Raw genomic sequence first — 19,298 nt, 5'->3', positions numbered from 1 at the left:
CTGAACGGCAGGGCCCCCTGCGGCTGTCCCCAATCCCCGCGACCCCCGGAGCGGCCCCGCTGCAGCCTTGCGCAGGGCCCCCTTCCTTCTTTGCCATCTTGTTCAATCGCGCCTCTGTCCCACCCCAGCCCCTCGGGCCCGCTTTCCCCAGCCCCCCACCCTGGAGCCTTCCATCTTCTGGTGCTCCTGAAAGCAACGCACAGGGATCCGCGCTGAGCTCAATAAATTTTCCCAAGCTCTGCCCTGCCCTCCGCTACCCGGGCCTCCTGCCTGCCTTCGCGAGGCTCTGGCCATTTAGGGGATCTTACCTTCGTCCCCCATCACCCTTCCCTGCCTGCTTGACACCAGTCTCAGGTATCTGCCCTTTCTCCCCAGCAGGAATAGGTGTCCTCTGCCTTCCCACTCCCAGTCACTCAAGCGCACCCCCTCCATCTTCTCCTCAGTCATCCTGACTACCTTGTTTCTTCCTCTGTCTCTGGGGATGCTGTTCCGGCCCAGGCTGTGAGCCTCTATCTAGCAGGGAGTCGCAGCGATGAACCCGCAGCCTCCTGCCCTCTCGCCTTCCTCCTTGCATCTCCCCAGAGCCAGCTGGGCATTCCCTATAGTGCAAGCCCGTGGCTTTAGGTGCCCGTGCCCCCTCCATTCCCTACCCCTCACACGCACACTGGTCCCCAGTATGAGTTTCTGCTTAATACAGCAGGTTGGGATGGGAGCTACAGGGGTCCAGGAGCAAGCCTCCCCCCAACAACTCATTCTGGCTTTTCTCTTTCAGAAAACCGGCCATTCCCGCCGGGCCTTTGGCCGACTTACCCATGGTGCGTGGACTGTGGGCTGCTATAGCCCATGCCCACTCCGCCTCCCAGTCCCTGTCCCTTCATGAGGTGTCAAGACCCTGAAGAAAGCCCATGAGATCTGGGACCCACCCACTCACCTAGACCCCCACCCAACAAGGGCCCCTGTGCACTACAGCTGAGAGGGCTTAGCAGTAGGGAGGGGCTCACTAGCACACCCCGTGGGGGGCCTAGGCTCCTGTTCTCCATCTTTGGGGCCAAGTAAGTAGGAGCTCATTGCCACACTCTGGCCACTGGCAAATGGCTCCTGCTTGTCATGGCATCCACAGGGAAACTGAGGCACAGAATTTGATAGACTCTGAGAAAGGTGAAAATATGTCAAGGAATCGTGGTTCCTAACGTAACAAGTGGGCATTTTTGAGGACCACTCAGCAGTGGAAGAGAGGGTTCTTAAGTGCCTGTCAGCAAATGCAGACAGATGGGCCTTCAGTTGTAAGGAGAGGTCAAATCCCAGAGCAAACACTATAACAGAGGGTGAGCCTGACCACTAACATTAGGGAGGCCCAGGCAGGGGTATGTGTGTGGCCAGTGGGAGCATCAGGGTACTAGAACCTCTGGGACAGTCAGGATAACCAGCTCAAGCACGTGGGTTCCCCAGTGCTGGGCACACCCCCACCCATCCCCACAGGGCACCTCTGGACACCGGGAACCCACATGCCCCTCTGTCCTGCCTACCCTCCATGCCCCACCCCACAAACACTCTGATAACTGTCTGTCCACGTCTCTCTCCTGCTGCTCCTATGGAAGCGAAGTTTTCCGCTCCTGCAGAAAGCAAAGTTACGGTAGGAAGCTGGCTCCTGCCCTTGTCCCCCACCCACCCCTCCTTCCCTGCTCAGCCCAACCTCTCCTCACCCCACCTCAGCTGCACCCTGATGCCTTCCAGCTGGTTTGGGGTGCAGGACAGGCTGGCCCTGCGGTTGGTCAAGTACCCTGACAATCCGACTCTAAGGTGACTCCCCTGGGGCACTGGAAACCAGACTTTACAGCCTAGGACCTTGTGAATTTGGGTGCTGCAGAGGGACTTTCATGCAGGGAGAGGAGGGGGAGGGGATGGGGTGCAATTAGGTGGATGGGGACAGGAGGAGAGCAGTTTTGAGGACCTCACGGAGGCAAGAGCAAGTAGCCAGGGGCCCAAAGATGGAGCCAAGGTATTGGCAGGGGAGGGGCAACCCTGAGCAGCCCCCAGGGGATGTCAGGAGCAAAAGAGGGGAGGAGATGGGGTCCTGGCATCCTACTTGTGGTAAGATGGAGCCTGCTGTGGGGGAGGCAGCAGGCAGCAGGGAAGAGTTGGAGGCAGAGGGAGGAGGGCCCTGCCCACACAGACCCCTTCTTCTCCAGACTCGGAGCTGGCTGAGGATGACATCAGTGATGTGCAGGAGACCCAGCGCCTGGAGCTTCGTGATGACGGGGCCTTCAGCACCCCCACAGGTGAGCTCTCTCAGTGCTCTAGTAGCAGGCAGGGGGGCTTCTTCTGACAGTTGTCTCCACTCACTGTGCCCCTTTCTCTAGGGGGCTCTGACACCCTGGTGGGCACCTCCCTGGACACACCCCCGACCTCCGTGACAGGCACTTCAGAGGAGCAAGTGAGCTGGTGGGGCAGCGGGCAGACGGTCCTGGAGCAGGAAGAGGGCAGTGGGAGTGGCACCCGCCGTCTCCCAGGCAGCCCAAGGCAAGCACAGGCAACCGGGGCCGGGCCACGGCACCTGGGGGTGGAGCCGCTGGTGCGGGCATCGCGAGCTAATCTGGTGGGCGCAAGCTGGGGGTCAGAGGATAGCCTTTCGGTGGCCAGTGACCTGTACGGCAGCGCGTTCAGTCTGTACAGAGGACGGGCGCTCTCAATCCACGTGTAAGTAACAGTCTCACCTGGGCCTGCCCTGTCCCATTCACTGTGTTGTCCTGCACTGCCCATCACTGCCCCATCAGTCACCACCATCCGCCCCGCCCCATCCATCTTGTGCACTTCGCACCCCCACCGCACACTCTTCCCACGCCGCTCCCTCCTTCTCTGCCATCACCACCCACGTCCTGCTCCCACCTGTGCTGGCTCACTGTACCATCTCCACAGTCTTGGGGACCCCCTGTCCCTTCCTCATCTCCTCCAAGAGCTCCAGTTTGCCACGGGCCCTCTCCTGCCTCACCCATTCAGGCTCCAGTTGTCCCCAGAATCTCCCCCCTCCCCGGGGCCCCCTCCGTGCCTGCTGTCTCAGCAGCTGCTGCCTTTTCATCTCTCTGCACATTCCTGTTCCCATGTGGGCCTTTTTCTGGGAGGAACAGAGCCTTTCCACACGGCAGCTCCCAGGAGAGCAGGAGAGAACAGGGGAGCAAGCGAGCAGCCAGGAGACAGAAGAGAGCGAGGTGGTCAGGGGCGGATGGGACCAGGGGCCTGTGGAAGAGAAGGGTGGGGCTGAGGGGAATTGGGGCTGGGGGAGGGAAGGACTAGAGACAGGGCTGGGTGGAGGTGGAGGGCCTGCAGTGACACCGGCAGGGGGCAAGTGACATCTCCTGGGAAATACCTGAGGGTGGGGTCCAAGGTTGTCCTGCAAGCGGGTGGTGAGGACCGGAGGTGTTGGAGTGAGGCATTGGAGCCATTTTTGGATAGTTGGGGGCTGGCAGACACGGGGAAATGCTAGAGCGGAAGAGGAGAGTGGCTGATGGTAGAGGTAATGGGGGCATTTGGGGAGCTACAGGGGGCCTGATTTGTGATGGGTATGAGTGTGGGGGAGGTACCATCATGGAGAAGAAAGAAAGGGTCTGGTGGGGAGGCTGTTTTGAGGGTTGTTAGAGTGGTCAGTGGTGGGCAGGGGAGGGGTCTGGGTCCAATTGGACCCCCCCTCCCCCCCGCAGCTCCCTTGGCTTATTTCATTGGCATTACCAGGCTTTCCTGTGCCCTGGACTCGCCTCTCCTTTCCTGCCTTTCTTCCTCAGGCCCTAGCTGGAGCCTGGAGTTGCTATGGCAACTTAGGAGGAACCCATTTCCTTAGTGATGTCTGGAGCTCTTGGAGCTGCCGGCAAGAGGCCTCCTCTGATGTCCCCAATTTCTCTCTAGGCTTTGCCAAGTTCTCAGAAGCCATTCCTCTAGGACTCTGTTGCTACCCACCCCCTAGTATACTCTGCCTCCCTGCAGGGGGATGCCTGAGGCTTTTCTCCCTTGGGGGGTGGGGTGGGGCTAAGAATTGCCTTTCTTCCCTTCCCCCAGCCAGAGGTGGGTCTGCAGTGTGGGCAGCGGACCTGGGTAGGATAAAATATCCTTATACTCAGGCACCCTAGAACTTCTACAACCGCCTGGTACTTTGCTATTTCTCCTCCCTTGACATGGGCCAAGGGAGGAGAAATAGCAAAGGGAGGAGAAATAGCAAATTCTCTGAGAGACCCAGACAATTGAAAGGGAACAAGGGCTCAGAAGTCAGATTACCTGGGTTTCAATCCTAGCGCTAACCAACCACCTCCTAGTTATGGCACTTAGTCAACTGCCTTCAAAGGGGGCACTTAACCTCTTGAAGCCTCTGTTTCTTCTTGTGGAAATAGGGGTGATATCAGTTCCTATCTCAGGGGACTGCTGGGAGGATGAAATGACTCAATGCATTTGAAGCACTTAGTATATGCCTGGCGCACAGTAAGTATTCATTGAGCCATTTCTACATTTTTAAGTTCTCTCTAATGTGTGGGGTATAATAGCTCTGTTTCCTTTTCTTGCCAATCTTTACATTTAATGCGCCTCCCCCAAGGGCCTCAGTGGGGGAAACTGAGGCCTAGCCCTCGGCATGAGTCCTCTGTAAGGTGAGGGTGTACTCAGGGCTGACAGGCTCTTCCCCGCCTCCTCATCTCCCACACCCCCTGTTCAGGCCCACTTGATAGTTATTTCTGAGCTGAGTTATTTCTAAACATATCCCTCGGAGGGGACTTATGTGCTCTCAGGATTTCCAAGGACTCAAGATACCTTTTTGAGGGGCAAGACAAAGACAAAGGCCTGTACTTTAGGCAGACTGAGCAGAAGGAATGGGAGCTTGGTTATCCCATTCCCAGGGACCCCGATTCCCACTTGCTGTCCTACCAGCACTGGTGGCGGTGACAGGGATGGGTTCAGGGCTGTGTAGGAGCTAAGTCATCTCGGGGATAGGGTACTGCTTCTTGAAGGCTCGTGCCTGGGCCAAGAGGCAGTTGGTGTCTTCAGAGGCCACTATGAAGGGGATGTGTCTTACTGAGGTTGGGCAGGGCTGTGGGGCCAGCTGGGGACAGGAATGGGTGGGAGGCTGCCTTCTTGAGAGGGTTCCTCCCCATCCAGCCCTCCTATCTCCCTTCACCATTCATCTTGACTCCTAAGCCTCATTCTTTTCTTTCCCTCATGCTCAGTTCTGTTCCTGCTGTTTCCCAGCTTCTGGGGCTGGGGGGAGCCCCTAGGGCTGAGTCTGTACCTGGACCCAGCCACTAGCCTGGGCTTCTGGTGCATGAGCCGCTGGCCCCTCCCTAGCACCTGCTCTGGCTGTGCCCTCCTCGTGGGGGTGGGGGGCAGGAGAGTTTGGCCCATGTCAACCCCAAGCCTGTCCAGCATGCCCCACTGCCCTATCCCTCTCACAAACTGAAGGTCTAGGAGGGAGGCCCCCTGAATCCTCCACCCCTCTTGGTCTTGGTTCTGCAGCAGCGTGCCCCAAAGTGGATTGCACAGGGAGGAGCCTGACCTTCAGCCTCAGCCGGCCAGTGAAGCCCCACGTCCTCGCCCGGCCCTTCCACCTCCCTCCAAGTCCGCACTGCTTCCCCCACCCTCCCCTCGGGTGGGTAGGCGGGCTTCTCCGGGACCCAGCGCTCAGCCCCCGACCACCCCCACATCGCCCCACCGGCGCACCCAGGAGCTTGCACTACCAGAGGACGCCACCGCAGAAGAGAAAAGAGGGAAAAAGTCCAAATCGTCGGGGCCCTCGCTGGCGGGCACGGCGGAGTCCCGGCCCCAGACGCCACTGAGTGAGGCCTCTGGCCGCCAGTCTGCGCTGGGCCGCTCCCCCAGGCTGGTGCGCGCCGGCTCCCGCATCCTGGACAAGCTGCAGTTCTTCGAGGAGCGACGGCGCAGCCTGGAGCGCAGCGACTCGCCGCCGGCACCCCTGAGGCCCTGGGTGCCTCTGCGCAAGGCCCGCTCTCTGGATCAGCCCAAGTCCGAGAGCGACGCGTGGGGCACGCCCGGGGCATCGCAGGAGGAGCTGCGAGCCCCGCGGGGCAGCGTGGCCGAGCGGCGCCGCCTGTTCCAGCAAAAGGCGGCCTCCTTGGACGAGCGCACGCGCCAGCGCAGCCCAGCCTCCGACCTAGAGCTGCGCTTCGCCCAGGAGCTGGGTCGCATCCGCCGCTCCGCGTCGCGGGAGGAGCTGGTGCGCTCACACGAGTCTTTGCGCGCCACGCTGCAACGCGCCCCATCCCCGCGAGAGCCCGGCGAGCCCCCGCTCTTCTCCCGGCCCTCCACCCCCAAGACCGCTCGGGCTGTGAGCCCTGCCGCCGCCCAGTCACCCCCTTCAAGCATTGAGAGCAGGTCCGGGGACGAGCCTGGGAGGCCCCGGAGCCGTGGGCCGGTGAGCAGGACGGAGCCGGGGGAAGGCCCGCAGCAGGAGGTTAGGCGGCGGGATCAGTTCCCACTGACACGGGGCAGGGCCATCCAGGAGTGCAGGAGCCCGGTGCCGCCCCCTACCGCTGAACTTCCTGAGGCCAGGACAAAAGGCCCTTCAGGTCGGAAGCGGGAGCCCCCAGCGCAGGCCGTGCGCTTCCTTCCCTGGGCCACGCCAGGCCTGGAGGGCGCTGCTGTGCCCCAAACCTTGGAGAAGAACAGGGCGGGGCCTGAAGCCGAGAAGAGGCAGCGCAGAGGGCCAGAGGAGGATGGTCCCTGGGGGCCCTGGGACCGCAGAGGGGCCCGCAGACAGGGCAAAGGTCGCCGGGTCCGGCCTACCTCACCTGAGCTCGGTAAGGCAGCTGTGGGGCCCGAAAATGTGCCCGGACCTCTGTGACAGGGACTTCGGGGAAGTTAGGACTGCTTGCAGGAACAAGAGCCTGCCACGGGGCAGCGAGGCTGCCTGTGAGGGTGCATGCGGTTGGCACTGACACAGGCTCCAGTTGGATGGAGGACTCTGAAGGTCCTTGTGCCAAAACCTGCCACGAGTGAGATGGAGTGTGAATGTGTTTGAATGGAGGCCGAGTGGAGCTGGGGAGTAAGCAAGCCTGGTGCCCAGATGCCTGCTATAGGTCCCCTAAGGTCCAGTGATCCTGCTATGTCACAGATCATCAATGGGAGGAGGTACTGGTGGGAACCTAAGTACCCCCATCCCACTTTGGGGAAGAGAGCAGAGCTATCACAGGCTAACCCTTCCCTTCCCAGCACCATCCCCTGATCCATCTGTAGCCACCGAGGTCTGACCCAGCCTCCTCCCCTGCCAGCCTTCTCTCTCCATGCCCTCACATCCTGCATCTCTGAGGTGTCGGTGGCCCTTACACATGGCAGCCTATGTGTGCCTTCTCAGAGGTGATAAGTAACATCACAGACTGGAGAATGCTGCTGCCCCAAACCCACACATCCTGAACAGCAACTTGGGCCCATTCCTGGAAAGGCAGAGGAAGCCATCCTTGACTAGCTTCTGCTGCCTGCTAATACCTCTCCCCACTGTGCCTGGGAGACCCTGCCAGTATCTCTCATTGCATTTCCTACATGGTATTTTTTTCTACATCAAAATTATTTTGCATTTAAGTACTACCATCTTAAAGCCTTTAGGGATGATTAGGCTCCCATCCATCATCCTACTAATCACCATTACTGTATACCCACCGTGTCTCAGACATTGTGTCACTAGGCCCATAGGGATGCCATCTCATTTCACCCTGCATGTGAGCTCTGCAAAGCATTGGGTGTTATCCCTCCATCTTCCAGATAACACAACCAAGGCTCAGAAATATTATCTCATTTGCCCCAGGTGATGTGTAGCTACAAATCAGCAGAATTGGGATCTTCACTGCCCTTTTGGCTGTCTGCATTATCCTTTATCTAGCTTAGAGATTGTTAGGGTTGGAAAATACCCAAAGAGAATCAGGACAGTGGGGTGTTATTGTCTTTTTGTATGAGCTCTCTATAAGCAGAGATCACATTGTATTTCCTGTCACATCCTGGATACCCCTCAATGCTCTGTGTGCAGTAAGTGCAGTGTTATTGTCTGGTGAAGGGACAGACTCAAGGCTGGTTTTTGTAGCCCTCTCCTGCTACTCCTTCTTTGGAATCTGCTGGCCTCACAAATTTGGCAATTCTCCACCTGTTGCCCTGTACAACTAGTGTTACCTCTTAGGTCTTGGTTACTCTTAGCTGGTCCTCTATTGGAAACTTACACAGACTTGTGACCCTCCAAGTGCTTTGCATAGAGCCTGTGGTGCCACAAGTGATGACTGATTCATGCGAAGACACCCACAGCATGTCCCTACCTTCCTCCAGAAACCAACACTAATTCTGGATGAAGTGGGGTCTCCGCTGCTCTGTCCAGATTGACAGTCTTCCTTCTGGCTTTCTCTTTCTTGTCTCAGGACATGCAGGAGAGACACTATTTGCTACCCCAGCTCAGCCTTACAGAAGCCCATCTCTGGGGCTTGACTTTCTAGGATGTGGGGTGGTCAGCACCGCCCCCCAGGCATCCCCACAGGGATGGAGTCACTTAACTATCACCCCTGTGTCTGGCAGAGTCCTCAGATGACTCCTATGTGTCCGCTGGAGAAGAGCCCCTGGAGGCCCCGGTGTTTGAGATCCCCCTGCAGAACATGGTGGTGGCACCAGGGGCCGATGTGCTGCTTAAGTGCATTATCACTGCCAACCCCCCACCCGAAGGTGAGCAAGCAGCAGGGCAGGAGCGGGGAAGGGCTGAGGTGGGGGCATGTGGGACATGGAGGGGGAGGCTCCCTGGGTGGGGAGTCTTCTACTCCGTGGGAGGCTGCCTTGACTTCCTGTTGTTTAGGAGTATTGCCCAGGACCCTGCCCCCACCTACCAGAGGGGAGGGAAAATTTCTCAGCATTTCCTGGGTGAGGAGAGGAGTGGTTTGGGCTCCCTAGGAGGGCTGGGTGAGAGGTCCCCAGCAAGCCCCTGTGGACCATGGTGAGCTGATTCCTGCTACTTCCTCACAGTGTCCTGGCACAAGGATGGGTCACTGCTGCGCAGTGAGGGCCGACTTCTCCTCCGTGCTGAGGGCGAGCGGCACACCCTACTGCTCAGGGAGGCCCAGGCAGCTGACGCAGGAAGCTATATGGCCACCGCCACCAACGAGCTGGGCCAGGCCAGCTGTGCCGCCTCACTGGCCGTGAGACCTGGTAGGGAGCCCGTCGAGCCCAGGGCTGGGTAGGGGTGAGCTGTGACCCTTCCCCGTGGTTCTGAGGCCATGGCCCAGGGTCCCTTCCCACTTAAAGCTGAGAGCTTGGTTTCTCAGACAGCACGCATAATCCTTTCTCGGGTGTCACTCCCCGTGGGAGAAAGCATTTTTAACGGTCCTATCCTCTGGGCACGCCACATTCCTAAGGCACACACTGGGCTGGCCAATTCACAGTCAGTGAAATTTGTCTTTTAGACAGCCTCCAAATGCCATCTTCCTATGGCAATTCCCTGAACTGGGTCTGTGGGGAAGGCAAATTATCTCTGAGTCTCTGAGAAAAAGAAGCTGTCAGCTCAAAGGGCTGGAGAGCTACCAGGAGCCTTTTGAAGGCATTTTCTTCCTAGGACAGGCCAGCTCCAATAAAAAGAGTGGCTTTCAAGTGCCACTCCACTCCTTCTCTTGAACCCCAAGCCCTGAGGAGGTGCAGCTGAGAGCACCTTCTGGAGATGGTGGTGCTGAGCCTGCCTTGTTTTCTATTTTTGTGAAACCTCACTTGGTGTCGGACAGCTTCCTTTGGGTTGCAGCCCAGTTTCTCTCTGGCTCAGGCAGGGTTGGACTGCTGTCAGTGTGCATGGTTAGTTCTGCTCATTCAGGTGCTGGGCCTGACACCCTCCTGGCCCTGGACAGCGGGGCAGTGACGGGGGAAGATGGGTAGAGAGCACTGTAGAAGGAAAATGCACCGACCCACATCTCAAGGCAGTTACCAGGGTGTCCAGACCTAGCTTGAGGACAACACAGGACAGATGCATGTAGTGGGAGAACAGTTGAGCTTCGGGTTAGTGTTCTGGGAGACCTCAGGGAGGCTGGGACTTAGAATGCAGGGGGAGGGACAGGACATGCCAGGAGGGGGAACAGCACACGCTGTTCTGTGCCTTTCTTGCTGCAAGAGACAAAATGACAGAGCCTGTGTGCATGGTCCCAGGACCTTAGCACCGTGGCTGTGCAGAGATGTTTCAGTGGGGTGTGATCTCAGCCCCTGTGCTCCATCAGCTCCTTTGTTGCACCACAGAGCTTCGTGGAGCCGCAGGTCTTCCTCTCCCTTTGCTTCCTCATCCCTCTCAGGAGCTATGTTTGAGCCTTTCTCCCTTTCACCCCTCCAGCCTCGCTGAATCATGCCAGCCCCCACTACACGCTTCCGTCCTTCCATCACCTCTGGGATCTGGCCTCTGACTCAGCTCCCAGCTCCCCTCAGGGGTCAAGGCCTGGCTCTAGGATACCAATCAATACCTGGCTGGGGCTGGGATTTGGTGAGAGGCGGGTGAGGGGTGTCCCAATACTGGCTCAGGGCCATTTGGGAGCCTTTTAAGGTTGGGAAGGCAGCTCGGGGCACGGCAGCTGTCAGCACTTGACTGGGAGTTCTGTTTGCCACATTGAACTTCTCTGAGCTTCAGTTTCCTCATTTGTAAACCAGAGATAATTATACCAGCCTCACAGATGAAAGTGAATATGCAAATGAGCTTTATGAACTGTAAAGCTGTAGACAAATGTTAGTTGTTAGCGTTCAGGGGTGATGTGCACATGGCTCAGCTTTCCAGGAGGATCTGGGAAGTGCCTTCCCTGCTCCTTGCTTCAGACTGTGCTGTGAGGACTTCATCCCTGCCTTTTCAAAGCTCACTGTTTTCTAGCCCTGTGTCCTTGGGTCCTCCAGCATCACTGTGCTTCTTTTGCCCTGGAGAGCCAGAAAGCCTTCATCACATTAGTTGATTGCCTCAGGCATTGCAGCAGCCCCTGTAAGTCAGGCTGACTCCAGGGCCCCAGGACCCAAGAGGCTGGCACACGGGTCCAGACTCAGTGCTGGTCGTCGTGGAGCAATCTGACTTTCTTACCCTACAAGGCACTGTTTGGTCCAGGGTGGCTGGATGGGGGCCAGTGGACCCAGAGAGCAGCTGGAGTGGGCGGAACCAGTGGTAGCACAGACTTTGGCAAAGCAGGGAGTTCCAGGCCTGGAGTCTGTAGGGAGTAAGGAGTGGAAGTGGGGAGGGTGTCCAGCAGTGTGGCTATGGGGGCCTAGGGTACAGGTATAGGGAGGGAATGGGCAGTGTCTTGTGGCAAGTGGCTTGCGCAGAGCCACCACCCTCTCACTGTCTCCCCATCCCTGTGCCTAGTGCCATGGAAACCAGGGCTGACTGCCCAGTGTGCTCCTGGGATGCCCACCCCAACAGGGCTGCTTTTGAGAGCCCACAGATCTGTTCCTGGTTGGGTACCATGGTAACTAGGAAATGGGTAACTACAGAATACAACCCTTGGTTTGGGGGCAGGTGTGTGCAGTCAGGGCCAGGTGTTCTTTGGCTCCAGCAGCCACCCCCAGCCCTAAATCTTTCCTCCCCCCGAATAACTCTTTCAAAGGGGGAGAGGCATGGGTTGGGATCCCTAGCTTGGGACTGTGAAAAGTGTGCTTAACCCAAGTGGAGCCTTTTTTCTTGGCTACTGCCAAATACATCACATAGGCGTCTATTGAATTCGCACCTGTGGCCAGTGTTCCATCTCTGAACAGTTTCTTCTGTTTTTAGAGTGCCATATAATTTTCCTAAACCCTTTCACATCTCTTTCTTTGACCTGCCTCACGCTGCAGGTGACAGGTGGTGACATTCCCATTTTACACCTGGGAAGGCTAAAGTGTGAAGAGTACTGTGACACCGCTAGCACCAGGCCGGTAGCCCTTATTGAGCATTTGTGTCTGCCTGGGAATGCTATAAACAATAAGGGATTTAGGGTGATGGAAATAACTCACCCGAGAAACAGCATTTAGTGTGAGTAGTGGGTAAAAATAACACAGCTACTTAGCATTAATAGAGTGCTTTCTATGTACCAGGCCCAGTGTTGACTGGGTAATCACACACGCCAGCCCTGTGAGATAGATTCTGTTATTATGCCCCATTTCAGATGAGGAAACTGGGACTGGGACTGGGAAAACTTTAGCAAATTGTTGTAGGGCAGTGTTGACCCATAGGTCTTACCGTGCTAATGAAAGTATTCTGTGTCTGTGCTGTCCGGTGTTACCTGCCACCAACCACATGTAGCTTTTGAGCACTTTAAATATGGCCAGCGTGACTGAGGAGCCAAGTATTTCATTTAATTTCATTTTAATTGCTGTGCATTTTAATAGTGTCTGCGACAAGTGCCCTGCCCTGTTGGATGCCAAGCTCTAGAAACATGGCACCGGTTGGAGACATACCCTGAAGTGCCACCTCCAGGTCTCCCAGAGAGACACTCCTAAGCACTGCACTGAACTCTCCCCTTTCCAGCTACTCTGAGGGGGTTCGGGTTTAAGATGCATTTGTGCTCCTGAGCTCATGGGGAGGGGACTGCCCAGGCCCTCTGTGGGTGGGACAGACTAAAGGCTTTTTCTGCTGCCTCTTTTGACTCCCTGCGTCTATCATGGCCGTGGTCCATTTATTTCCCCAAACTGCCTGGCATGTGCATACTCTGCTCACTTCCACAGTGGGCTGTATGGGGGCCCCCGCATGTGCTGTCAGGAGGAAAGTAATGTGGGGATCCCATCCTGCTACCTGCAACCCTGCTCTCAGGCCCAGGTCTCATGTGTTTGGGACCAATATTCTAGTGTTCTCCACCCGAGACCTTCACCTTTAGCTGGCCGTGGTTTTCTTGTCTGTAAAGTGAGGATCATCCTGACTCATGGGCTAAATACTCAATGAGAATTGTGTGACTCGGGCTAAGGGTGAGTCACCCACAGACATTTGGGCTGAGGGATATGGTGCTTCAGGACTTATTCTGGTCCCACTGATATGAGCAACCCTGTCACAAAAGAGACGAGGTTGTTTATTGGGGATCATGAATACAAAAGAAAAGGAAGAAAGTCATGCCACCCTCTCCTCTTCTCGTGCTATGGGTTCCAGGCCACCTGCTGCACAGTTGCAGGTTCTCCCTGGCAGTGGCAGTGGCTGCCAGTGGAGGGAACATTGGAATGGCACATGGCCTCTGTTGTCCATCCTGATGAGGGTCTGGGGGACCACCCTGAGAAGGCAGGGTGGCATAGTCCACACTGCCAGATTCAGCCCTCCTTCCCTGCTCTGGCTGCGCTAGCAGGTGTGCCCCTTGCACAGATGCCCCAAGGATGTTATCTGGAGTGGAACTTCTCACTCACAGCCTGTCACATGAATGGGAATTGAATATACTGTGGGTACAAACACTTCGTCTAACCTGGAGCAACCCAGTGTAATCACATGTGGGAAATCTCAACACTTGCCTGGCTAGGCCAGGCTGACCATGTGAAATTCTCTCTGATGCTTCATACATTTTAATCCTGAACTATTCTCAGCACAGTCCCTCTCCTTGTCCTGGGGAAACAGTCTTGTCGGCATCCTGTGGAAATCCCCATGTCCTTGTGGCCTGTGCCCTCTTTTCTCCTCACTCTTCCACGGTGGGATCACTGCAGTAGCCATTTCTCCTTCTCCTCCTCCTCTGCCAAAATCACAGGGAGCCACCCTTGGCCTTCTTGGTAGAAGCCACACACCTTCAGCTGCTCTCGGTCTCCTGGATCCATGGGGCCAGCAGAAGCCTGAGGATGCCCTGAAAGTGGCCAGGGCAGCAAGAGGCATCTGCTGTGACATTGTGATGCCTGCTTCTTTCTTCTTCACTGGCTCTGTCACCATCCACTGGGATCTGTTCAACTGTAGGCCCCCTGCACATGTGTTTTTTATCTCTGAACATCTGTTTGCGAAGGTTCTTCTGCCTGGACTGCTTTTTTTTTTTTACCCCCCCCCCCGCGTCATCCAAACTCTAATTCTAATACCACCTCTTCTCTTAGTTCCCTCTATTTCCTTGAGCAAAAACTTGTCCCCAGCCCTCTGTGCCCCGTGACCATCTTATCTGCCCCGCTTGCACCACCTTGCCAGTCATGCGTGTTTGCTCCTAAAGTCACATGTGTATCTGGCTTGTCTTCTCTACCAGCCAAAGGCCGCTGGGGACATGTCTGCCTTTTTCTTTCTTTAGCCTCTGCTGCCACCATGGAGGCCCTCATGGACAGTGGGGACTGTGTGTACCACAGTGAGTGGATGGGAGGCAGTAGTGTGGTCCAAGAGCCTCAGAAGCTCCAAGCTCTGGGAGGAACCTGGGTAACACGTAGAGTCTGGATGGGGCACCCAGCTGCAAAGGGTAATGAGTTGATGCCCAAGAGTAGAGTTCAGGATGACAGAAGAGACCATGGAGCGGTGGTCTTCAAGGTGTGGCCCTCAGAATAGCAGCCTCAGCATCCCCATGGAGTGTGTTAGAAATCCAGACCATCAGCCCCAGCCCCAACCTACCGGATTTCCAAATCTAGGGTGGGTCCCGACAGTCTGTGGGCTAAGGACAGCCTTCCAGGTGACTCCAGGACACAGTAAAGTTTGAAAACCACTGCCAGGGAGCTAAGAGACCTGGCTCAAGATGTGAGGCCTGTGGGTGCATTTTGGAAGCACATGAACTGTGGAGTTAGACCTCCTCAGTCCAAAGCCCTGCTCTGAAGGCGAATGGTCAAGGGTGTGGCACTCGGTGAAACCATCTCTTATGGTTGGCCTCCTTGAGAATTGCCAGTGGTCCCTAAGTTTCCATGTACATAAGAATCACCTGGGTGCTTTTGAAAATTTCAGAAAGTCTAATTCTGTGGGCCAGGTAAGGCTCAGGAATCGGCACGTCAAAGAAGTTTCCAGCTGGTCCTGATGTGGGCGGTTCAAGGATCATTCTGATAGTCCTGATATGAAGGGCTTCGTGTGATGCCTTTTATCTACTACATACTGGCAGGTGGCTGCAGCTATCGCTAGGATGAGAACATGGCAGGGGACACTGGAGACAGTTGGAATGTCAGGACCAATCGGATGTGCTTGTTGGCCTGGGGAGGGACAGTTTCCTGATTCATAGGTTCTGTAATGCCTGTGCATTCCTTAAGCAGGTTTGATCAGGGAGCAGCGTTGAAAAGACCAATAGAGTCCTCATGGGAGTGGCGGGGGGAGTACGAAGGGGTAGTTCTTCCATGGTATAGGTTTGAGAGTACCTGCTCCCCACTTCCTGGGTGGTGTGACTGTTTCTTCTATCGTGTGAACCAGGTTTGTGGGTGGAGCAGGGCTGGAATATTAGGGACTGGCTATTAAAATGGTTTTGACAGTGGGACAGTGATGAGTAGGTGGCACCAGAGCCTTGGTGGAGCCCTAGAATCATCCGTCAATCTCCTCGACCACATAGTTGGGGAGTTTGGCAGAGTCTTATCTCAAGGAGGCCTTGTTCTGCCACTGTGAAGCCTCAGTTTCCTGCCTGGCTGCGTTGACAGTTCTTGTCTCCCAAATGCTTGAGGACTTGGGCTGCTGGGTGACTGGACTCTTCTGGAGTGCTGTTCCCCCAGCCACCACCAGGGGTCTCTGATGCCCCCTGCAAAGCTGGCCAATCCTGGGCTCCAGAGCCACCTCAGGCCTGTCCAGCTTGGAGGTGACCCTGGAGTAGGTGTCCCTGCTCCATGGGGACAGTCTCAGAGTCAGTTGGGGGCCAAGCCTCCAGCACCAAGTGCCCTGACTCCCTCCCCACCCAAACCTCAGGACAGCCAGCCCAAATGGAGGGCCCCTCCTCTGCCTGGCCCCAGCCACTCCTTCCTGGGCAGTGCTGGGAAACACAGGTCATAGCTTGAGAATGTGGCCCCGGGCGGGGTGAGAGGGTAGGAGGAAGGAGAAGGACATGTGACCCCTGCTTAACAACCCCTTCCCCAGCCCAGATGCAAATGGGCGCCAGTTAAGAGGGGTTGCTGGGGGTGAAGCAGCCCTTGGGTTTCTTTATCTTTGGCCGAGGTGGGGCTGATGGGTGAATGGCAGACTGCCAGCAGGTGCCCCACAGAGCTGGGTTAAGTACAGGCTTATGTCCTGGGCTGGCTGCTGGGCCAGACCTGCTATGGCAAGACTCAGTTGGCAGAGGTGGAGCTCTGGGCCCCCTGAGGTTGGAAAGGCATCTCTGGCGGGAGGCTGAAGGTCCTGGTAGGTCTGGTTTGCAGCGCCAGATAAAGCAGGCTGTGGCCTGGCTCTAGTGTTTGAGACTGTTCAGTTCCTTCCCAGGATGGGATATTGGTGGTTTGGTCAGGACAAGGCACAGGTTGGGCCATTTGCCATCCTTACCTCCTTTGGTAGGCTGCCTGGTGGGTCAGGCAAGAGTCTTGGATACTATAGTGCACTGCCAGCCCGCTCTTCTCTTCCTCTGGGGCCAGAGGACCCGTAGTCAAGGCTCCGCCGAGAGGCTCTGCTCTAGTCAGTGTCAGAGCTATAAGGAGAGGAAAGGCAGGCCGCTGCTTGGGAATGAGCTAAATTCAGCCAGGCTGGGCTCTGCCCCTCCCTCACTCCCCCTCTGCTCCTGCTGGCTGCCTGTGGTCTCAGCAGGCACCACCTTCCCAGCCAGCCCAGCGCCTGCCTGCCCGCCTGCCTGCCCGCCTGCCTGCCTGCCTGCCACCCAGCCTTTCCCTGGCCACCCCCACCCCCTCCCCTCCTGAGCTCCTTCCCCTCCCCCAGGGCCAGCTCAGTGCGGGCCTCTGGGTCAGCGAGTGAGTGGGGCTGGGCAGGCTGGGCTCGTGCTCCCGGGGGAGCCAAGGCAGGGTGGGCAGTGGACAGGCAGCAGGAAGGCCTGGTGCCAGGGCAGAGCCTTCAGGAAGGTACAGGCTGGGGTCCGTGTACAGAGTCTCAGGGTGAGTTGGGGTGCAACTCTTCTGGGGGCTTTGGGTGGGGGAACCAGGAGGAGGGGCCAGGGGGTTGTGGCAGATTCATGTCTGTATTTGGCAGTCGGATAGGAGCCAGCTCTGTGAGGCTGGGCCCCTGGCCAGTTGCAGGGGAGGGCGTCAGGGCCCTGGGGACTCCCCTCCCCCAAGGCAGACTCTGGTGCCCCCCTCTTCTTCTCCAGGCTGCCCTCTCTGTGGGTGACTCTAGCTCTGCTTTCCTACTCCTGAGACTTTGGGGTCCATGCTATGGGGCTTGGGTCAGCAGGTCAGCCCCTGGGGTGTCTATGGCAGGAAGCTGAGAAGGGAGAGGGGGCAGGGCAGGCTGGACAGTGCTGCCTCACTGGCCCAGGATCAAGGTCAGGATGGGGCTCATCAGAGGTGTGTGTTCCTGCATACCAGACCCAGCTCGCCTGAGAAATGGGTGTCTGGGCTCTGCTGCCATAGGGTCGGAGATGAGCACCTCCTGCTTTTGGAGTCTGTGATTGGTACTTTGGGCCCCTGGTCCATGCCAGGAGTGTGGGTGCCCTGACCAGTGGAATTCCAGGTTCCCCTTAAACCCCTTTGCTGGCCAAGTCCTTTGCATCAGGCCGTTCCTGGTGAGGTCCCCTCCCAGGAGGATGAGCAGGGTGACTGTTGGCAGTGGCTGTGGCAGATGAGGAATCAGAGGCTAGGGAGAGGAAGCGCCTGGGCAAGGTCACACAGCGAGTGAGCAGAGCCTAGGAGGTGAAGTCAGCCAGGGCCTGCAGGAGCCCTCTCCACTCACTCTGGGCTCTGGGGGGACATCCTAGCCTGCTCTCTTGGCCTCTGCCCCTCCCTCCCCTGGCATCCTCTCTGTCTCTCCTCCAGGTGGGTCCACATCCCCCTTCAGCAGCCCCATCACCTCTGATGAGGAGTACCTGAGCCCCCCAGAGGAGTTCCCGGAACCTGGGGAGACCTGGCCCCAAACCCCCACCATGAAGCTCAGTCCCAGCCAGAACCGCCATTCTTCTGACACTGGCTCCAAGGCGCCCCCCACCTTCAAGGTCAGACCCCTGAGGCTGGTGTCCAGACCCCTATAGGCCCCCATTCCTTTGTGTGCCCCCTTATTCTTAGGGCCATGCTTAGGCTCCAGCAAGACCTGGAACTTTACCCCATTAACCCTTCTTATCCAGAACCAGCCTCAGTGGTTGGTATGGAAGAGACCTCTATCCTGATCCCCCATCTCAGGAGGCAGTGCTGTACCCTGACTGTCACCCCTGATGCTTTGGGGTCCCCCTCAGGTCTCACTTATGGACCAGTCAGTAAGAGAAGGCCAAGATGTCATCATGAGCATCCGTGTGCAGGGAGAGCCCAAGCCTGTGGTCTCTTGGTGAGTAGCAGCCACTTCACCTTCCTACCAGCACCCTTACCCCAGCCTGGGCCCATAAGCTGGCTTCGCTGGAGTGGAGTGGAGCCTTGGAGGACTTCTGGGGCAGCCCTGTCTCAGGTACCACTCCCCTCTACACTCCTGTCCCTGGTCTGGTGCTCAAGGCTCATTCAGGGCCTTTCTGGGGAGAGATTGGTAGTAAATGCTCTCACACTCACCCACCTGGGATGAGTGGCCGGGAGTCCCCTCACCCTACCCCACAGTTGATGGCAGGGTGACTTCTGAGGCCCACTCTGTGCCCAGTGCTGTGCTGGGCCTGATCATCACAATTTGTTTCTGAGCTCCTGGAAACCCAGAGTTAAATGTGGGTCTTAGCTGTGGTGCCTTGCTCATCCTGGGGGCCTGGAACATTGACTGCTCAGTGTGTTTTGCTGTTGGATTGGGTTCCATGGTTCATTTTTAATTGATTATCTGGTTTCCACTGTGATTTTTTTTCAACACTGTAAATTCTTTCATGTCCCTTTTGGGAAGCAGAAAAGCTATCTTTCCATTGTAGATAAATAACAATAAGATGGGAGAAATTAAGAACAATTCAGAGCTAAATAGCAAGGCTCTATTCCAAATGCAGTGGTTCTGGGCAGAGAGTCCAGGTGAGCTGCTGTGTTCTGGAAGTTCTAGGTGGGGCATGGAGGTGGAGTAAGCGTGAAGACCTCACCCTGCAATCCCTGGGTGCCCGAGTTAGTGGGACAGATTTGGGGAGCAAAGGAACAGTGTGGAGGATGAGAGACCTGTGTAGCTCTGTAGCTTCTCTCTGCTATACCTGTGGGTCAGGCTCCAGGGCTCTGGGCTGAGTTCTTGTCCTCTAACAGGCTGAGAAACCGCCAGCCCGTGCGACCAGATCAGCGGCGCTTTGCGGAGGAGGCAGAGGGTGGGTTGTGCCGGCTACGGATCCTGGCAGCAGAGCGTGGTGACGCGGGCTTCTACACCTGCAAAGCAGTCAACGAGTATGGCGCTCGGCAGTGCGAGGCACGCCTGGAGGTCCGAGGTGAGA

General features: G+C 56.9%; 1 protein-coding gene across 2 annotated transcripts in view; it reads left to right on the top strand.

Moving 5' to 3' along the window:
- The window catches only part of Speg (SPEG complex locus), a gene marked incomplete in the record, with an annotated part of 54,639 nt that overhangs the window by 7,683 nt on the left and 27,658 nt on the right, over positions 1-19,298 (top strand). Inside the window, 10 exon segments of one of the 2 annotated variants that reach the window (XM_013519790.1) lie at positions 773-815; positions 1,599-1,633; positions 2,190-2,279; positions 2,361-2,697; positions 5,488-6,788; positions 8,542-8,685; positions 8,980-9,162; positions 17,749-17,924; positions 18,162-18,250; positions 19,117-19,292. In XM_013519790.1, coding sequence (XP_013375244.1) covers positions 773-815; positions 1,599-1,633; positions 2,190-2,279; positions 2,361-2,697; positions 5,488-6,788; positions 8,542-8,685; positions 8,980-9,162; positions 17,749-17,924; positions 18,162-18,250; positions 19,117-19,292 — 2,574 coding nt within the window. 2 annotated transcript variants of the gene reach the window in all.

The sequence above is a fragment of the Chinchilla lanigera genome, unplaced genomic scaffold (assembly GCF_000276665.1).
Source record: "Chinchilla lanigera isolate Chin_1 unplaced genomic scaffold, ChiLan1.0 scaffold00052, whole genome shotgun sequence".
Lineage (NCBI taxonomy): Eukaryota > Metazoa > Chordata > Mammalia > Rodentia > Chinchillidae > Chinchilla > Chinchilla lanigera.
The sequence above is the reverse complement of the archived record's forward strand: the minus strand, read 5'-3'. Positions and strand labels throughout refer to the sequence as shown.